Source organism: Paramisgurnus dabryanus, chromosome 5 (genome assembly GCF_030506205.2).
Source record: "Paramisgurnus dabryanus chromosome 5, PD_genome_1.1, whole genome shotgun sequence".
NCBI lineage: Eukaryota > Metazoa > Chordata > Actinopteri > Cypriniformes > Cobitidae > Paramisgurnus > Paramisgurnus dabryanus.
This window is the reverse complement of record NC_133341.1, coordinates 26,697,068-26,715,401: the sequence shown is the minus strand read 5'-3', so window position 1 is coordinate 26,715,401 and position 18,334 is coordinate 26,697,068. Positions and strand designations below refer to the sequence as shown.

The following is an 18,334-nucleotide window of genomic DNA, read 5'->3' as shown; positions in this document are numbered from 1 at the left end:
TACGCAAAATCCGATATCCGTCGCGTGTTTCTTTCATATTTTCTCCCTTTTTTCCCAAAACATGATAAATGCCAGTCCTCCCTCTCTGCTGAATGCAATAAATCCGCTCAACAAATCCTAGCGCACCATTCCACGCACTGTAAACAACAATGAGGGCGCTTTGAATACACACAGAATCCTAGTTTTCCTCATTTACTTTGTACTTCGTGATCAACAAACAAACAAAAAAAGATTACTTTTAATGGCATTGATAAACCTGTGGTGGTTTTCTGTGGAGAAACGTAAGCCAGCAAAATCAAATAATTTACGTGAGAGGAACTCGGGTGAAGGAAAAATGCCGGCTGTTGCTTGTTCTCCCGACAGCATCAAGCTTCTAGCCTGACTACGTCAGACTTTGTACTTCCGCTAAATGTCATTATGCTTCTGTACTCAGTCTGAGATACCTCCCATTCAAACCGTTTTCCTCCGGCCTCGAGACGGCCGTCCAATCAACGAACAGAGGGCAGGCTGAGAGCTGTGACGTAGACGCTAAGCAGCAGTGCCAAATGTACCTTTGTAGTTTATAGTGGACATGGAGGCACAGAAAGCTATTCGCTTTGCTGTGAAGAACCGGCACTTGCCAACTTAAGCCCGAACAAGAGTGTTTGTTAAACATTTTGAATGGAGATTATGTTGTTGCCCCACTCCCGACAGGTTTTGGGAAAAGTTTAATCCAGGGTTTCCCGCAGCACTTTTCAGTTCGGGCGGCCCACCTAAGCTGGGATGCCCTACCACCTTAACTAGGTCGTCCAAAAGAAAAATTCCACCAAATGCCACATGGCCGAAATGAGAGGAAGACATGGTCCGTCACTGTCTGAAGGATAACTAGCCTGTTGATAAAACATTTAATTCATTAATAATGTAGTATGTGTTCATTTTCTGTCATAGTTTCTTCAAAATTTAGTTTTATTTGAGTGTTTTAAATAAAAATATTTTATCATGACACATACGCCCCGCCCCCTTTGATTGCCACGCCCCCGGCCCGCCCACCTGCACAACCCTACGACCTTAACTAACAAATTTTCTGCGGGAAACCCTGTTATTTATCAACTATTATCGATCGTCAGCGAGAAACTGTGTGCAGCACAGCTTGGCGTGCACAATGATCGAGAAATCATGGAAGGGAATTTCATTGTTCACAGTTAATGGTGGAGGACGCGTGGGCAAACATTCTTTGGTGACGTTCCTGATTACTTGCAGATAAATTCAAATAAGACTGAAACGGTGATCTTTGCTCCTGAAAATAAGATCCCACAGATCAAACAGCACCTTGGCTCACTGGGCCCCTCTGTCAAATCCAGCCTCGGAAACCTGGGGGTTGTGTTTGACCAGGCCATGTCCTTTGAGCCACACTCAAAACAGCTAGTAAGAAACTGCTTTTATCATCTTAGAAACATTTCTAAAATTCGCAAAATGTTGTCAAAGAAAGATTTGGAAACGATAATTCACACTTTTATATCTACAAGACTCGACTATTGCAATTCTGTTTTTACCTGTCTAAACAAATCTGCTCTAATCAAACTGCAAATTGTTCAAAATTCTGCTGCTAGACTTTTAACAGGTGCCCCTCGAAGGTCTCAAATTACCCCAGTCTTGTCATATTCCTCTTGTCGCAACCTTCTTAGACTCCTCTGTATTCAGGAGAGAGTATTAGCGTAGTGTACGCACTTTTCTTAGTGACGTATGACAAATTCGGAGGGTGGGGGCACAGAGCAGCAGCAGAGTAGCCTCCGTAGGCTGCGTAAGCTCTCATCCTGAATGCGGACGCGACTAAGATGGCGGCGCTACCGGAAGGTAGTTATTTTAGTTTATAAAGTTTTAAATATGGATATTTCTACAACAACACCGCATGGATTACCCTCAGAAGACCTTTGTTTATCATCCTGGAGCCGTTTGGATTTATTTTGTGAAGGATGGACGCACTTGAAGGTCGTGGACCCCGTAACATTACATTTAATCAACTGAAAGATCTAAAACATTTTCTAAAATATCCGAAAATGTGTTTGTCTGAAAAACAATGGACATATGCAACTCGGACAGCTTGGGCGTGAGTAAATCATGGGTTTAATATCATTTTTGGCCGAACTATCCCTTTAATGTTTTTTATCAGTGTATAACACTAGTCAACTAAATTAATATAACATGGCAAAATATATTTATATATTGATTCAATAGATTTATAGCATTTAAAAAAATGTTACATTTTGCAGAAATTTTTTTTTGAAAGTCAATTTTTTTATGTTATTATAACCCAAAGTTGCTATGTGAAAGGTTGAAACAGAAAATAGTGGTTTTCATCTTGTCACTTTCTTTTACCAAAACACGTTTTTACCAAAATTAGTCCAAATGGATTTATTGCGTTTTGGAACCAAACTCTTCATATTATTCTAAATTAGGACTTGCATCCTTTGGGAACAGACTAATGTCCCAGTCTTTTCAGACTCACAATCTAGGTCATCAATATGGGTAGAAGTTTTAATGAGACAAGTTGTTCGACTTGCTGATGTAGCTTTTGAGTATATTGTGATGAAGCCCCTCCATCTTTATATCACTGCTGCTATCTAAGTAAGGTCAAGAAGGGTCAAATAACTACCAAAAAACCGACCAGGAAAGTCAGGGGGCTTGTGAAGGAAGAGGATGTATGCATAGAAAGATTACTCATCCTTATAGGTCACATGACATCCTCAAAGGTCACATTGCTTGGGAAATAGCTGTTGTGTTAGTTGTAATCTTAACGTAAGTTAAAAGGAGGTTTCTTTTCTTTTTTTCTATATTCTACAGTAAATTACAGTAAAGTGAATATTGCTTTTTTTAATTGCTTTTGACAAAGTTTTTGTATGAATTGCTTGCAGTATTAATACTGAAATAGATCCCTCAGTTATGGTATAATGTGTACCGTGTTAAAAATTGGAAGGAAATAGATGGTGTTTTAATTTAGTTTAAAAAAATCTAAAAAAGGAGCTACTGTACCGTTACCGATTGTGACTAATGTCAGTCTATATCTAAATGTGGTCATCCGAAAAGCGAATTGAATAGTTGTTCTCTCAGCACACTTAAAGTGCATTAAAGATTCAGTCCCTCTCTTTTTGTCACTTTGCCTGTCCTCTGATCTGGACAGAATGCAGCGCTTTACTGTTTCTGTAAAAACAGGATATGAGAAAAAAAGTCTGGGATTTCAGCTTTAGCGATTGCCAACACAATGGAGGCTGTGTCTGATTTTCGAATCTTCCTGTGACTCACAGATAAAACCTCTATTCCCTGAGCACCACTTTGCTCAACAAAGTTTCCTTTAAATTAGAAATTAAAAAAACATACTGTGACCTGGAAATATATATTTGGACGCTTGAGACATACTTAAACGTGTTCAATGAACTTACATTTTATTTGAACGAGAGTGCATTTATTAAGTAATGAAAAAAAAAGCATATAGTATTCAGAATTAGAAAGAAACTATTTTGATACCTTTTTTGCCTATAGTGATCAGAAATTGTCCCAAGTTGTCACCGAGGCAGTATCCTTAAAAAGGTCCTACCATTTACAGATTATGTATACATTTAATGCCTAACTTGCAGTATTTAAGTGTGACTTAATGGCAAAATATTTGGGGGGCCACGGCATCTGTCATGCTACATTAATAGCATTTCCAGTTTAATTTATACAGTATATGTAACCTTTATTCTTAATCCCTGTACATTATACGTCTGTCCAGATTATTGCAAGCAAGCAGAAAGATTGTGTGTTGTGGGAACAGGATGTCCTAGAGGCTCATGTAAGACAAATCCACCTTTAATGAGGAAAAACAAGGTTTAGGATAAGGTCACTAGTGAAACTGATGTATGAAGCTGAACAAAAATAACATAAAAAGGAAACATCAGCGAAACAGATCATTGTCATCATGCACAAAAGAATTACATTGCGAATGCAGCAAGTCATTTTGCAGGAGGTCACTTCAAATTCAGGTACAGCTAGTTTGTTTACATAAGAGCTCCTTATATGAGAATTTCAGGTTAAAATGATCTTGTTCTGCACGTACTTGACATATCAATGATGGGCAAGTGATGTACTGTAGTTTGTTTATTGACACGTTAAGACCTGCACTCCCGCATGAGATCATTGAATACACCCTATGTTACACAATGTATCGCTAGTTGGAAAGAGTTTAGATTCCTTTTCGCTTACCTAAGGCCCACCTGTCTTATATTCTGTTGAAATGCAGTGAAAATATGAAGATGTGTCATGGCAGTTGACACGTGCTGTTTCACATAGGGATTCTTTTGGAGCAGCTGATGGATGCAGTTTCACATGAAAATGTATAATGGTAACGTAAATACTGTATGTTTTGTTTGTGCTACCATTGTGTGCAAAACTGGTATCGTTAAATTTGAAACTTTCTTATAATAATAATTAAAGTTTGTATCATTAAAGCAAGGTTATTAGGAAAAGTTCACTCGGATATGAAATTCTCTTTTTACTTACTACTTATGCCTTTTTCAATGTATATGATTTTTTTCCTTTCTTCATTTAAACACAATTTTATATTCTAAAATTATAAGAAGCAGATGCTTTATTCAAAGCAACTTGCAGTCAGTTCAAATTTTATCTGCATAGGGCTTTACACTAGAGGTGTGAATCTTAGTTCCTCGATTCGATTGCGATTATTATGTCCATGATTCAATTCGATTCAATATCACGATGCATCCTGTTTTTAGAATTACTGCATATTGCTACATTTATATCAATGAATGCAAGAAGTCAGATAACACTGTCTTTATTGTATAAATATAATTTTTTTAGAGCTACAGAATTGATTTTCTCTATGTCTTGGGTTTGATTAACATTATGACACAGACTTAAGTAGGTTATTTAAATTTTTTTGATTTTCATTATCAAAAATTATCATTACCGCAACATGATATTACATTAAATATTTGCATTTATAAACTAATGTTTCGGTAATGAGAACTAAAAAGTTGTCTAGGTACTATGACAAAAAAAATGTAAACTTTTATCTGGAGAGAAAAAATAAGAACTGCTTACCTGGTAGCCATCTTGAGTGTCACAATTATGTCCCTTAACCCAACATTTTTTTTTTAAATGTTAGTTCCTTGAGGACTTAAAGGAATAGTCTACTCATTTTCAATATTAAAATTTGTTATAACCTTAACTAAGAAGAGTTGATACATCCCTTTATCATCTTAGTGCGTGCACGTAAGCGCTGGAGCGCGCTGCTACACTTCGATAGCATTTAGCTTAGCCCCATTCATTCAATGGTACCACTCAGAGATAAAGTTAGAAGTGACCAAACACATCAACGTTTTTCCTATTTAAGACGAGTAGCTATACGAGCAAGTTTGGTGGTACAAAATAAAACGTAGCGCTTTTCTAAGCGGATTTAAAAGAGGAACTATATTGTATGGCGGAACAGCACTTTTTGGAGTTATGAGAGGGAGAAGGGGAGCGGATTTTTCAGGCAAGTTGAAGTACTCCCAAAAGTGCTATTACGCCATACAATATAGTTCCTCTTTTAAATCCGCTTAGAAAAGCGCTACGTTGACCTAGTAACATTGCCGTTACATTCACGGAAAGCATTCCGTGCAAATAAGAGGCAGAAACAATGCCGTAAGGGGCGTGCCGTATTAAGGAAGTGTGTGTCATCGCAACAAGAAGTTATGGTTCAGCTCTTTCACGATGAGAAATGTCGGCAAACTGGACTGAAGCAGAGATCAGGGAGCTTGTCACTATCTGCTCTGAAGCTGAGATCATTCACCAGCATGACAGAAAAGCGCACTCATTATGATCTTTCATAACCTATAATGCGCATGCGCCGTTTCTCGAAAGAGAAATCACAGATAATTAGTAAACTTCAGACGCTGTGGAATAAGCCTACCAAATGCAGGACTTTAAATTCTTTAAATTCGTCACGATCTTTACGGTATGTGTGTACATTCACACACAGATTCCAGAAAATCATTGGCAGTGTGGATGAACCAAAAATCGGACAAATCCCGTACAGATTTTCCGTGCTTTTTCCATAATCTCTGTGTGAAAAGGGCTTATGTGTGATCCCTCAACTTGGGATTCAAACTCATGACTTTTGTTCTGATAACACAATGCTCTTCCAATTGAGCGAGAAGAACTTACTGATACTGTATGTTTACTCGTATGAAGAATTTTCACTTCAAAAATCAAAGCTGCGTCTTAACTCTATGTAAATACAACCCTTCATGCTTTCCTCTTATCTTAGACAGAACTCCTCTTATACATTTATCTGTAACCCTAATCTTGTATTTAGGAACGCTGAACCGTCCTGAAGTCTTTCCCTGTGAAATCAAACATGTGGCCCAGCAGTGAGCCAGCTGGTGATTTCACCAAACAGATATAGTGGCAGGAGCAGCCAAGCACAGCGATCTGTGTTTATGTTTGGCTGTTCTTCTCTTACATATCAGGTTCGAGTGCTGGTATGCGTTTGTGTATGTGAATGGCTCTGATGTGTGGAAAACACTGAAGTTAAAATATTGCATAGTTCGGGAAAAACATGACTTTTACTGCATGACATAGTGCTCCAATTTTAAATATACACTTTTAAACCACAACTTTTTGTCTAGGTCCGGTCCAGCGTGACCTAACGTAAATGCGTAGTGACGTAGGGAGGTCACGTGTTACATATATAAAACGCACATTTGCGGACCATTTTAAACAATAAACTGCCACAAAGACATTAATTAGTATCAGTTGACATACAACAACGTAGGAACGGTCCTCTTTCTCCACACTTGTAAACTATAGTTTTGCATACATCATGCGTGACCTTTCGGTGTGATTACGTTATACACAAGGTCATGCTGGCGCGTCATATGGCTAGCGTAAAATGAAAAGTTCTGGTTTAAAAGTACATAGTTATTTTTTGGCGAAAACGACAATCGTTTGGCTAGATAAGACCCTTATGCTTCCGTTGGGAGGCCTTTAAAGCTGCATTGAAACTGCATTAAAACTGTAAACTGTTGAGGTCCAATAAAGTCCATATATATGAAGAAAAATCATGGAATTTCCTCAAAAAACTTAATTTCTTCTTGACTGATCATGGAAAGACAAACATCTTAGACATGTTTCGCGTTCGTCCTCTGTGACCTCTTGACGTCATGACGTATTGCGTGAGGTCACGCTGACGTATCACGACCGGATCTACATGACGAGAAGTTATGGTTTAAAAGTGGATATTTGTTATTTTTATTGTCAAAAATGACAATCGTTTTGCAAGATAAGACTCTTATGTCTCGTTTGGGATCGTTTAGAGTCCTTTGAAACTCCGTTGAAAAAAAACTTTTAAGTGTTGAGTTAAGTATTAAATGTTGGGCTCTATTAAAGTCCATTAAAATTAGAAAAATCCTGCAATGTTTTCCTCAAAAAACATAATTTCTTCTGGACTGAACAAAGAAAGACATCAACATTTTGGATGACATGGTGGTGAGTAAATTATCTGGATTTTTCTTTTAAGAAAATGGACTAATCCTTTAATGCACAAAGATGTGTAAATCCTTTCTAAGAGTGTACTTGAGCATTCACATTGCACATGCATGCAACGGGCGTGCTCGCATCACAGAAGTAGAGCTAAAGCACTGCCGTGATCGATTTAGCGTCAAGTCTATCTGACATCCATAAATATCTATGATTTGAACTACTGATGTTTGTGATGTAGGAAACCGCAGTTGACTTCAGAAAACTCAAATTTTATGCAAAAACAATACTGTGCAATTGTGTTGAATGATGAAGTTGTGCATGGTTGTCTTAAAGCATAGGCATATAAACAACAATTAAAACTTGATTTCACCACAGGGGCACTTAACTAGTGATGTAGTGTGGTTATCAGGGTTTTTTTTACTAAAACATGATAGTTAAAATAATGCTGAATAGAAGATGAATTGCCTAATAAAGTCTGTCAGCCAGAAACTACTGCAGGAGGATTTGACCTACCTGCTTGAGCAAGCAGTCAACCTATTGTACATGGCAGATTCAATTCAATGACATGACATTTTAATAGCCGTTTCCTTCACCACGGTCCCATAGTATGATATTTTACTTCAATCACCCTACTTTACTTTTAAACAAACTTGCGTGTTTTCTGTAGTATGACACGGATTACATGGAAACAAATTGTTTGAGGACTGATGCCAGTTCATGCTCCAGTTGATATGATTAATAGGGAGGCGGAGCAAATACAGGCATATGGCCAATAGATTGGAGAATTCTGATGTCATATGCAATCCATCATTTTCATAATGACACCTGGGAAAAGATTATTACCTTGTCCTCCCCTTTCTTTCAGCCCTTATTTTTTCTGGAGCGCCCTGTGCAGATAAAATGTCAATGTTACATTACATCTGCTCCAAGAGAAGAAGCTTTAATCTTTTTGCGCCCATGTGTGCAGAAAAGCAACTGTGGCAAGTGTGTTTATTAGCGCAGTCTCAGCAAAGTAGAGTAGTAATCCAGACAAGGCACCTTACGATGCACACCTGATCTGCTTAAAGGCGTCCTGATAGTGTTGCCATAGTTCTGCCGAATCACATGGGACATCTGTGACTAAACACGTCAAAGCTGGAGCAAGTGAGGCTAATCGTTCTCTAGTCTAGAATATATCGGTGTGGCTATTATAAACTCACACACCTGCAGTTAGCAGTGTATAGCACGAGCTGTATTCAGGTCAGAGATAGGGTGTGCTTACCTGCCACTGGGAATTGTCCACAAATGTTCACTTACATTGAACTAGCAGTTCCAACTTAAAGGGGCCATGTCACAAGACTTTTTTTAGATGTCAAATAAATCTTTGGTGTCCCCAGAGCACATATGTGAAGTTTTAGCTCAAAATACCATATAGATAATTTATTATAGCATGTTAAAATTGGCAATTTGTAGGTGTATGTAAAAATGTGGCGTTTTGGGTGTGTCCTTTAACATGCAAATGAGCTGATGAAATTCAAACACTGATCACAATGATGGTGGTTTGTTGCAATCGAAACTCAAATGTGCTGTGAATTATTTTCTCTCTCTCTTTTTCTCTGCACTAAATGGCAGTGCTGTGGTTGGATAGTGCAGATTAAGGGGTGGTATTATTATAGTAAGAGCTCCTTATGACATCATAAGGAGAGCCAAATTTCAACAACCTATTTTTTCATGCGCTTGTAGAGAATGGTTTACCAAAACTAAATTACTGGGTTGATCTTTTTTACATTTTTTAGGTTGATAGAAGCACTGGGGACCCAATCATAGCACTTAAACATGGAAACAGTCAGATTTTCATGCCATGGGCGCTTTAAACACAAACTGAATAGTAGTCAGTGTTGCATTTGCATTAATGCATTTGGCAGACACTTTTATCCAAAGCAACTTACAGTGCATTCAAATATAGATTTCATTATGTGTGTTATCTGGGGTTCTCTGTTGATTTACAGTGTGTGCCCCTAAATTTTCTGGTTGCGCCCCTAAAATTTTCAGTTGGGGGCCACTGTGCTCCTAGTGGAAAAAGTTAGTCTGGAGCCCTCGGAAGACGCGCTCATCTTTTGACGCAAGGGCTCATGGGATGCAGGAAACTTGTGGATATGTGCTTTATAAAATTATTTAAGTCCTATATAAGCGAGAAGTTGAGCTTTTCGGACATTCTGGTTAGGGCTGGGGCGGTTTGGATTTTTTCTTACCGCGGTCGGTAATCAACAAATTCCCGCGGTTTTGCGGTTTATTGGCAAGACAACCAGTTAAATAACATGCATGATTTATTTATCTTCAATACAAAACATGTGCAAATTACTTAAGGAACATGTAAAGTGAATATTATTTCCTTCCACATTTCTTCAATTTCAACATTCAACAACATGAACAATTAATATTATCAGTTAAAAAAAAATGTTAACGCATTGCACGTGTCTAAACGTGCCTACAGACATTTCGCCACTTTTCTATTCCTTAATTTATGAATGGCATGTAAATGACGCAAATTATTGCTGCCCTGACGGTCTGGTAAAGTAACCATTTGTATGAGAAATCATTTGTACTGCATATGTATCCGTGCCTGAGTATACCTTTGAAGCTGCACGGAGACGCGTGTGTGTGCGCAAGATGACGCGGTCCGTCTCTGTCTTGCGCGCGCCCGGGCAGTCCGCGTCTGTCTCGCGCGCGCCCGGGCAGTCCGCGTCTGTCTCGCGCGCGCCCGGGCAGTCCGCGTCTGTCTCGCGCGCGCCCGGGAAGTCCGCGTCTGTCCTACCATAAACATCTGTCTTTTTTCCACAAACGGAGAAAGAAGACGCAAAAGCAAAACTTTTTGAAATGTGTCCTGCTTTAGAAATGGCCACTGTGGTAGGCTAGATGAAAAAGAGACAATCTAACCTCTTTGGATATCAATCCTCGGACTGATCGCGTGCTCTATGTTGCGTGACAATTTAATCATGTATGAAACCTGATTCTGTTGTTGATCTGTTGCGGCTGAATGACAAATTAATATTAAAAATCATATCAGGTTAATGTTCAGTTAACAAGCTGCGGTTGTTAACAAGCTGCGTGTATAACTTCCCCACACATACACACAAGTGCAAGCCAATGTTTCAAGTGTATTTTTTTTTTTTTTTTGCGGTTATGACGGTAAGGAGCTCAGACCCGCGGCATGGGTCACATGACCGCGGTATGGCGGTAATTCGGTTACCGCCCCAGGCCTAATTCTGGTATGCATCGCCTAATAGATTCCTATTGGGCGTGCATCTCCTTTTCACTCTTTACTTTTTTAAAGTTTTTTGTAATAATCAAAAGCATGCCACAGATGCTATCAATAGAGCTCAACCCTATATTGAACTCGGGACATTCCTTTGAAACCTAGCAGCATTTTGTTTGTTTGTGGACGAATCAGCGACTGAGTTGTTTCAAAAAGTGACAAATTTTAGACGTCCATCTTGATCCTTCCTTCCTTCCTAAATATCTTCCCCCTGTTATTGTATATGTCCTGCTCTGGCTATTTCTGTTTCTTGCTGAGCGAAGAAAGACTACGCTTCCCAGTCAGCCTGCAGTATTGACAGGCAGATAGTCAAGCAGAGACATTCGGCCTGACCAGAGAGATAGCCTGCACTTATTGTAATGCAGTCTACTTGGAGCACACATACAAACAGGGAGGGGGGAACTCATCCTCTACCTCATTTCCTAATCTGATTTCCAAGAGTCTTCACTGAAGTAGCAGGTGCAGAGCCAACGCTGTCCATGCTTATCCCATGTGAGGATTCTGGGACAGATCATTATGGGGCGTGAGTGACAGGCATTGAATAGCCCCCACTAAGAAGATCAACTTTTTTTAGTTTTTCCCTCGTAGCTGGGAACACAACAAATACGCTTCTTATTGTCATCGTTAGGAACAAGAACAAGCTCCTTATTTAACTGCTGGGCACATGCTCTCCAGTACACAGAGATCCTTCCTTTTCCTTTGTTTTCTACTTGTTTTTCCCCCAATCTCTCCGCGTCCCTCTATCATCTCATAAAGCTTTTCCAGTTAGACACCAGGATCTATGTAGCCTGCCGGATTTTTGGCACTGTTGGAGTTGTTGGGAGTGATCTTATTTCAGAGAGATCACAGATACACACAGACTCAGCCATTCTTAGAACTGCAAGTAGTAGGGAACAGGTTTTTCTTCCTCTCTATTTACTGACAAAGCACACGAGAGAGCGAGCGAGAGAGAGAGAGAGAGAGAGAGAGAGGGAGTGCTTCAGTGCGTGTGGTGATTTAGCCACAGGAAAGCACAGCAGGAACTTGCTCACACTCGAGATACAGACTGCAGACACGCTCCTTCTCTCACATGCGTGCTGTTATCCGTCTTTCGTCATTGACTGGAGATCTGACCGTTGCCTGCCGCTGCGGATCCAGCCGAGGAAGAACCACTGCAGCCGGCAAGGATGCATCTGGTCGTGGACTCCTGTCAGGACGTTGTGCTGAAGATGCTGCCGTACTTTGTGGATAATGCATTCGTCACACAGAGCCAGATTTGTCACATGTGAGTGAATCAGATTGCAGTGCTTTGATTTATTGTGATGCAAGTTAATTTTAGCCGTAATGCGCATGGTTACGTTTGACACTGTTTTTAGCTGACTGTTTAGTATAGGGAGTTTTCATGCTGACAGTGTAATTGTATACTTTGTTTGTCTTTGGTATGAAAAATTGCCCCTTTCAGATGAGTGTCGATCCAGGACTGGGGTTCAAAAGTCTGAGATCACACTTAAAATATGAGATTCAACAATTATCCTGAAAGTTAGGCTTTTTTAAAAAAAATTGATCATGTAAACTGTGCATGTTTAGGGTTCTGCAGGTTTCTAAGTCACTAATCATGTAAGTAAGTAGGCAAATGTATGACATAAACTGTTAACCATTTTATACAAAAAGACAGATGAACTTGCTTGAAATTCATATCATGTCAGGTGGGAAGAACATCAAAAATGAGTTTGCGCAAACTTGTAAAATCCATGCCAGCTGAAATGCGTGCTGTTATTTAAGCAAAAGAAAGACATATCAATTACTACAATATTCGTTTTTAACATGTGCATTTTATATGTTATATTTTTAGTATTTCACTTGTGTTAATAAAATAAATAATAAATAAAAGCATTCATTTTTGACCCCACTTAACTGTAGTATACTGGTTTGTTTGTTCTTTATATTGGTTATAGTCTATACATTCACTTTGACCCATCAAATCTGTCTCGGCCACGTCGGACAACCTGAAAGTTTATTTGCCCTTATGTAATAGAGATTGTGTGTGTTACCTGAGAGGTAGATGTTTGCATATCTGAAAGAAAGGCATGTGGTTGTCTAATTATGTGAGTTGTATTTGCCCTGGTTTCTGTTGGAGGCACAGACTGCCTGTGTTATATAAGATACAGATGGTCATTTCCCAAATATTGTCTACTGTATGTTGGTCAGAATAACTCAAGTTGATAGTCATATAGAGTTATTAGGCTGGTCGTGTATTAAACACAACAGTGTGTGATACTGTATTGTAGTTTTGGATTATGTATTTGAGAGAGTTGAGATCCCTTAAAAGGATAGTTCACCCAAAAATGAAAATTCTGTCATCATTTACTCACCCTATTTAAAAAAAAGTAACTGTATGAGTTTCTTTTAGTTGGTTGAACACAAAAAATGTACTTTGATAAATAATTGTAAGCAGTTGAGGGTGCACATTTATGCCGCGTTTTAGGCAACCTGTAACCCGTAAATCACGACTTCAAAACCACGACGTACGACTCTGAACTGGGAGTACATGGACCTAGTACGAGTTCACGGGTGTAAAGTCACGAGTTTGACTGCCGTTGCAGTGCACTTTCACGTGTAGAAGGTTGGAAAAACATGGGTTACAGGCTGCCTGGAACGCGTACTCCCAGTTGAAAGTCGTAAGTCGTGGTTTTGAAGTCGTGATTCACACACAGGCTCAAAAACCTGCCTGGAACGCAGCATTACTTCCATAGTATTTGTTTTGTTGTTGGTGTGTGGTTTATAACAACATAGTTTATCAAAATATCTTCTTTTGTGTTCAACTGAAGAAAAAACTCATACAGGTCAGGGCTCCAGACTAACTTTTTTCACTAGGAGCACAGTGAAACTGAAAATGTTAGGGGCGCAACCAAAAAATTTAGGGGCACATCCCGAAATCAACATGCTAATCAAATAATGACATTTCTACAAATTTTCACTGTATTACTAATAAATACTTTGATGATAAATGCAGAAAGTACAATGTGCTGTTTTAAATTCAGTGTCACATCACAAAAAAAGGTCAAATTTACTGGATGTAAAATTCAGTGGCACACTCCCAAATTTTGGTGGCAGTCTGGAGCCCTGCAGGTATAGGACAACATGATGGTGAGTAAATGATTTGAAGTTTGGGGTGAACTATCCTAGTAAAATTCTTCTTATTCTTATATGTAGGGCTTATTAAGGACTTCATTGTGTTTTTAGTATTTTATCAGTAATTTTTAGTGTAAAATAAAATATGTTTGTTTGTGTCTCTCACCTCAGACAATGTTTTATATTTCGGTTTTTACTGAGCTTATCAAAATGCATCATGGCATGCCTTTTTTAAAATATAAATTTGGCTAAAATAAAATGCTGCAGGGATGACATATTTTTGTAGGCCAACTCGGTTAACCAATAAGCTTCGTGTTTAACAAAAGTTTATGACACAACTTGATAAACACAACTTTTATGTGTTTGCTAGAAAAAAGAAGCTACACCATGGTCACTCGTATTCAACGTCATCACCACCAAGTTTCTGACAATTCTTTCAAACTTAAAAACATTATTTGTTTTTGAGATCTTTATGCGTGATGATGTTTAAAGTGCACCTATTTCATTGCTTAAAAACAATGTTATTTTGTGTATATAATTCAAGGGGCTCTATTTTAACGATCTGAAACGCAAGTGCGAAGCGCAACGCGCAAGTGAGTTTGTGGGCGGATCTTGGGCGCTGTTGCTATTTTCCCGGCGTGAGAAATAACTCTTGCGCCAGGCGCAAATCAATAAGGGGTTGGTCTGAAGTAGGTTCATTATTCATAGGTGTGGTTTGGGCGTAACGTCAAATAAACCAATCAGAACGCTAGCCAACATTCCCTTTAAACGCAAGGGCGCAAGTTCCATGGCGGGTTGCTATTATTATGACGGATTTACCAGGCGCACGCCAGGAGCGGTTCACAGCCGAGGAGACCGACGTCCTTGTACGGGGGAATCCCACGCTTGCCAGCATAAATCGGGCACGCCGTGTAACGGGAGGTGGATCTGCCTCAGGACTTGACGCCAGCAGAGGACATCGCTGCGTCCACCCTCACCGCTGAAAGGGTTTGGGGGCTTTGAAATCGGACCCAAGAAACGCAAGCAAGGTCCAACCCCAAAGTACACTTACAAATCAAGTTCATATACATTAAAGAGGCCCTTCCACATAAAACCGTTTTTACTTGTATTTTTTGATATGTGTTAGGTTCATATGTGTTTGTGTTGTGTCGTGAATGTGAAAATTAACTTCCACCTCCTCTGTCAGCTCTAGCCACTGAAAAGAAATAAGCGGAGAAATCAGGTCAGTTTAAAAAGCTTATCAGTGTGACGTGGAACTGATCGAGGTCATTAATATTCATGAGCTCTTCAACTTGAGACCGCGCCCACATATTACGTGTAGTTGAGTTAGTTTTCATAACAAGTTACTGCAAGGATGGCTAAACGTCAACCGTACCGTATTCCGTATTCGGGCCATTGTTTATGTTGAGAGACTTCATTCATATTAAACGAGGGAATCATAACAGTTGCTACATGTTTGGATGTTCAGAAGAACGCTGGATTTGAAGAGAGACTGCAATTAAAAAGCAATGCTCCTCTATCAATATTGGATCCGGACGTAATGGTGGCGCAGCTTATGTGAGTAAAACGCTTTAGTACTATGTGTCACTGTGGTGGCCAGTGTTTTCTCTTCCGAGGGACGCGAATTCATGCTGCACACTCTTTGAAAGGGTTTATGATAAAAGACACGCGTGTTTGTGTGAGTAAAACACTTTAGTACTATGTGTTAGGGATGGGCATGATTAATCGACGATCGATAATTGATCGTTAAGAATTTAGTCGATGACGTTAATTTGTTATTGATTAATCAAATACTTTTTTTATCTAATGCAGGTTGCGTTGCCTAGCGTAGCGTGTGTCTTGAAGCAATTAAATGAATTTCACTGTGTGGCAGCAATTCAACATTTTACCACCAGGGTGCAATATTTGACACCATACTCCGTTATCTGTGACCTTCCGTGTTTTGATTTCAAAAAAATAATCATGAAGAGGTCATGATTTTTGGAACAAATGAGGTCTCTGTTTAAGAATGTGACTCGCAGCTGCAGGTTCCGCTGCTTTAGAGCACCGCATATTCAAGCGCATATATGTTCCGTTTACACTCTAAAAAAACAAACGGTGCTATATAGCACCAAAACAATTGCTTTGGATCGTAACGATAGAAGAACCATTTTAGTGCCATATAGCACCGGTGAAGAACCAGTGAAGAACCAGTGAAGCACCAGTGAAGCACCAGTGTAGAACCATATAGGGGCCATATAGCACCACATATGGTTCTACATAGCACTATATGGTTCTACACAGGTGCTTCACTGGTGCTTCACTGGTGCTTCACTGGTTCTTCACCGGTGCTATATGGCCCCTATATGGTTCTACACAGGTGCTTCACTGGTGCTTCACTGGTGCTTCACTGGTTCTTCACCGGTGCTATATGGCACTAAAAATGGTTCTTCTATCGTTACGATCCAAAGCAACTGTTTTGGTGCTATATAGCACCGTTTGTTTTTTAGAGTGCTAGGCCTGTCACGATAACAAATTTTGCTAGGCGATAAATTGCCTCGGAATTTATCGCGATAGGCGATAACATTGATGCTCCGGGACCATTATAATAATGCAGATACACCTTTTCAAAGATCTATAAACTTTTATTTCTAAACAATAAGTAATACTGGAACTGGAAGACATTTTAAATATCCACAAGAAATGAACAAAATAACAGGATGATTGCGTTTTAGGTGCATATGCATGTTTGTCGTGTTGCCACTTTTAGTGCTACGTTATTACCACAAATGCGACATAACGGCTCGTTCAGGTTTAGTGGTTCGTTCAGGTTTAGTGGTTCACCTCGGTCATTAGGTTTAAATCCAAAGTACTCCCACACTGCAGCTGTAGCGTTTGGTTTTGAAACTTGGCTGTTTACACTTGGTATCAAGATGTGTTTTTGATCAGATCACAAGTGGACGAGAGAGACATATCACATTTACACCTGGTATTTAAATCCGTCTCTTTTGTCCACTTTCGACCGCTTCTGTGCTGAATACTGTGAGGGGACGGTCCGTGAGACGGTGGGCGAGTCTCTCCGCTGTCATTTGAACGCCAGCGGGAGTAATTATGAGTTTATATGGACGCAAACTAATATTATGTCGGAGTCCGCTGCTTGTTTAGCAAGTATACATGCTGCACAGTGTTTTGTACGTTTATATGTTAGAGCTTTCTCTGAATTTTCAGCGCAATTGATGAAATAAGATCGCGCAACTTTCACACGCTTGCAAAATGAAACTGCGGAGATCACCCGCTTTAGTTTATCAATGAAAGGCTAAAATAGCACTGTTCACCTTGTGTCAGAAAAGACGTAAAACATTGTAATCCGATCGATAAAAACGCATGTTAATGACAAGTGTAAACAGCCTCTAGTAAATCCATCTTTTTCTCCAACTCTCGTCTTAACTAGTGTTTTCTCCTGCTACACTTCTCACGCGGCGCTCATCCTCCTCAGTACTCCTACTGTGATAGGCTACGCCAGGAGTCCCCCCTCCCCACACAGATCATGCGACTGACAAATGACTGACGAGGGTTCACTCCTTGTCACTCGTTGCACGGAGCGGTCATCCAGTCTCTTTGGTAGAGAGAGAGAGAGACAAGGAAAACAAACAAGCATGCAAATGTGAATTATCGCGGCCTAAAAAAATGATCGAGCTCATTTTATTTACCGTGCGATTAATCGATTTATCGTTTATCGCGACAGGCCTAAAATGTAGTTTAACTATCTGCCACAAGTTGATCTTGTAATAAAGGTCTCATGGAGGAAAACACGCTGTATTTTTGTATTCAACATTTTTGAATGATAAAAATTCAAATAATTATTTTTTATTATAAAAATATTAATGATTAATCGATAGTCGATCGTTAATTCTCCCGACAATCGACTAAAAAAATTTAATCGAATGCCCATCCCTACTATGTGTCACTGTGGCGGCCGGTGTTTTCTCTTCCGAGGGACGCGAATTCATGCTGCACACTCTTTGAAAGGGTTTATAATAAAAGACACGCGTGTTTGTGTGAGTAAAACACTTTAGTACTATGTGTCACTGTGGTGGCCGGTGTTTTCTCTTCCGAGGGACGCGAATTCATGCTGCACACTCTTTGAAAGGGTTTATAATAAAAGACACGCGTGTTTGTGTGAGTAAAACACTTTAGTACTATGTGTCACTGTGGTGGCCGGTGTTTTCTCTTCCGAGGGACGCGAATTCATGCTGCACACTCTTTGAAAGGGTTTATAATAAAAGACACGCGTGTTTGTGTGAGTAAAACACTTTAGTACTATGTGTCACTGTGGTGGCCGGTGTTTTCTCTTCCGAGGGACGCGAATTCATGCTGCACACTCTTTGAAAGGGTTTATGATAAAAGACACGCGTGTTTGTGGGAGTAAAACACTTTAGTACTATGTGTCAC

At 39.5% G+C, this 18,334-nt stretch overlaps 1 protein-coding gene across 4 annotated transcripts in view; it reads left to right on the top strand.

The window, feature by feature from the left end:
* The window catches only part of ssh1a (slingshot protein phosphatase 1a), a 49,051-nt gene that overhangs the window by 5,604 nt on the left and 25,113 nt on the right, over positions 1 to 18,334 (top strand). The window contains exon 1 of one of the 4 annotated variants that reach the window (XM_073814726.1): positions 4,240 to 4,357. The exons of 2 other annotated variants lie outside the window; for them this stretch is intronic. Coding sequence is in view for 1 of the 2 variants with exons in the window: in XM_073814725.1 (XP_073670826.1) it covers positions 11,959 to 12,056 (98 nt within the window). In the remaining variant the exon portion in view is untranslated. Of the gene's footprint in view, positions 1 to 4,239; positions 4,358 to 11,747; positions 12,057 to 18,334 lie in introns of those variants that run through there. One more of the 4 variants, XM_073814725.1, reaches the window with a different exon arrangement.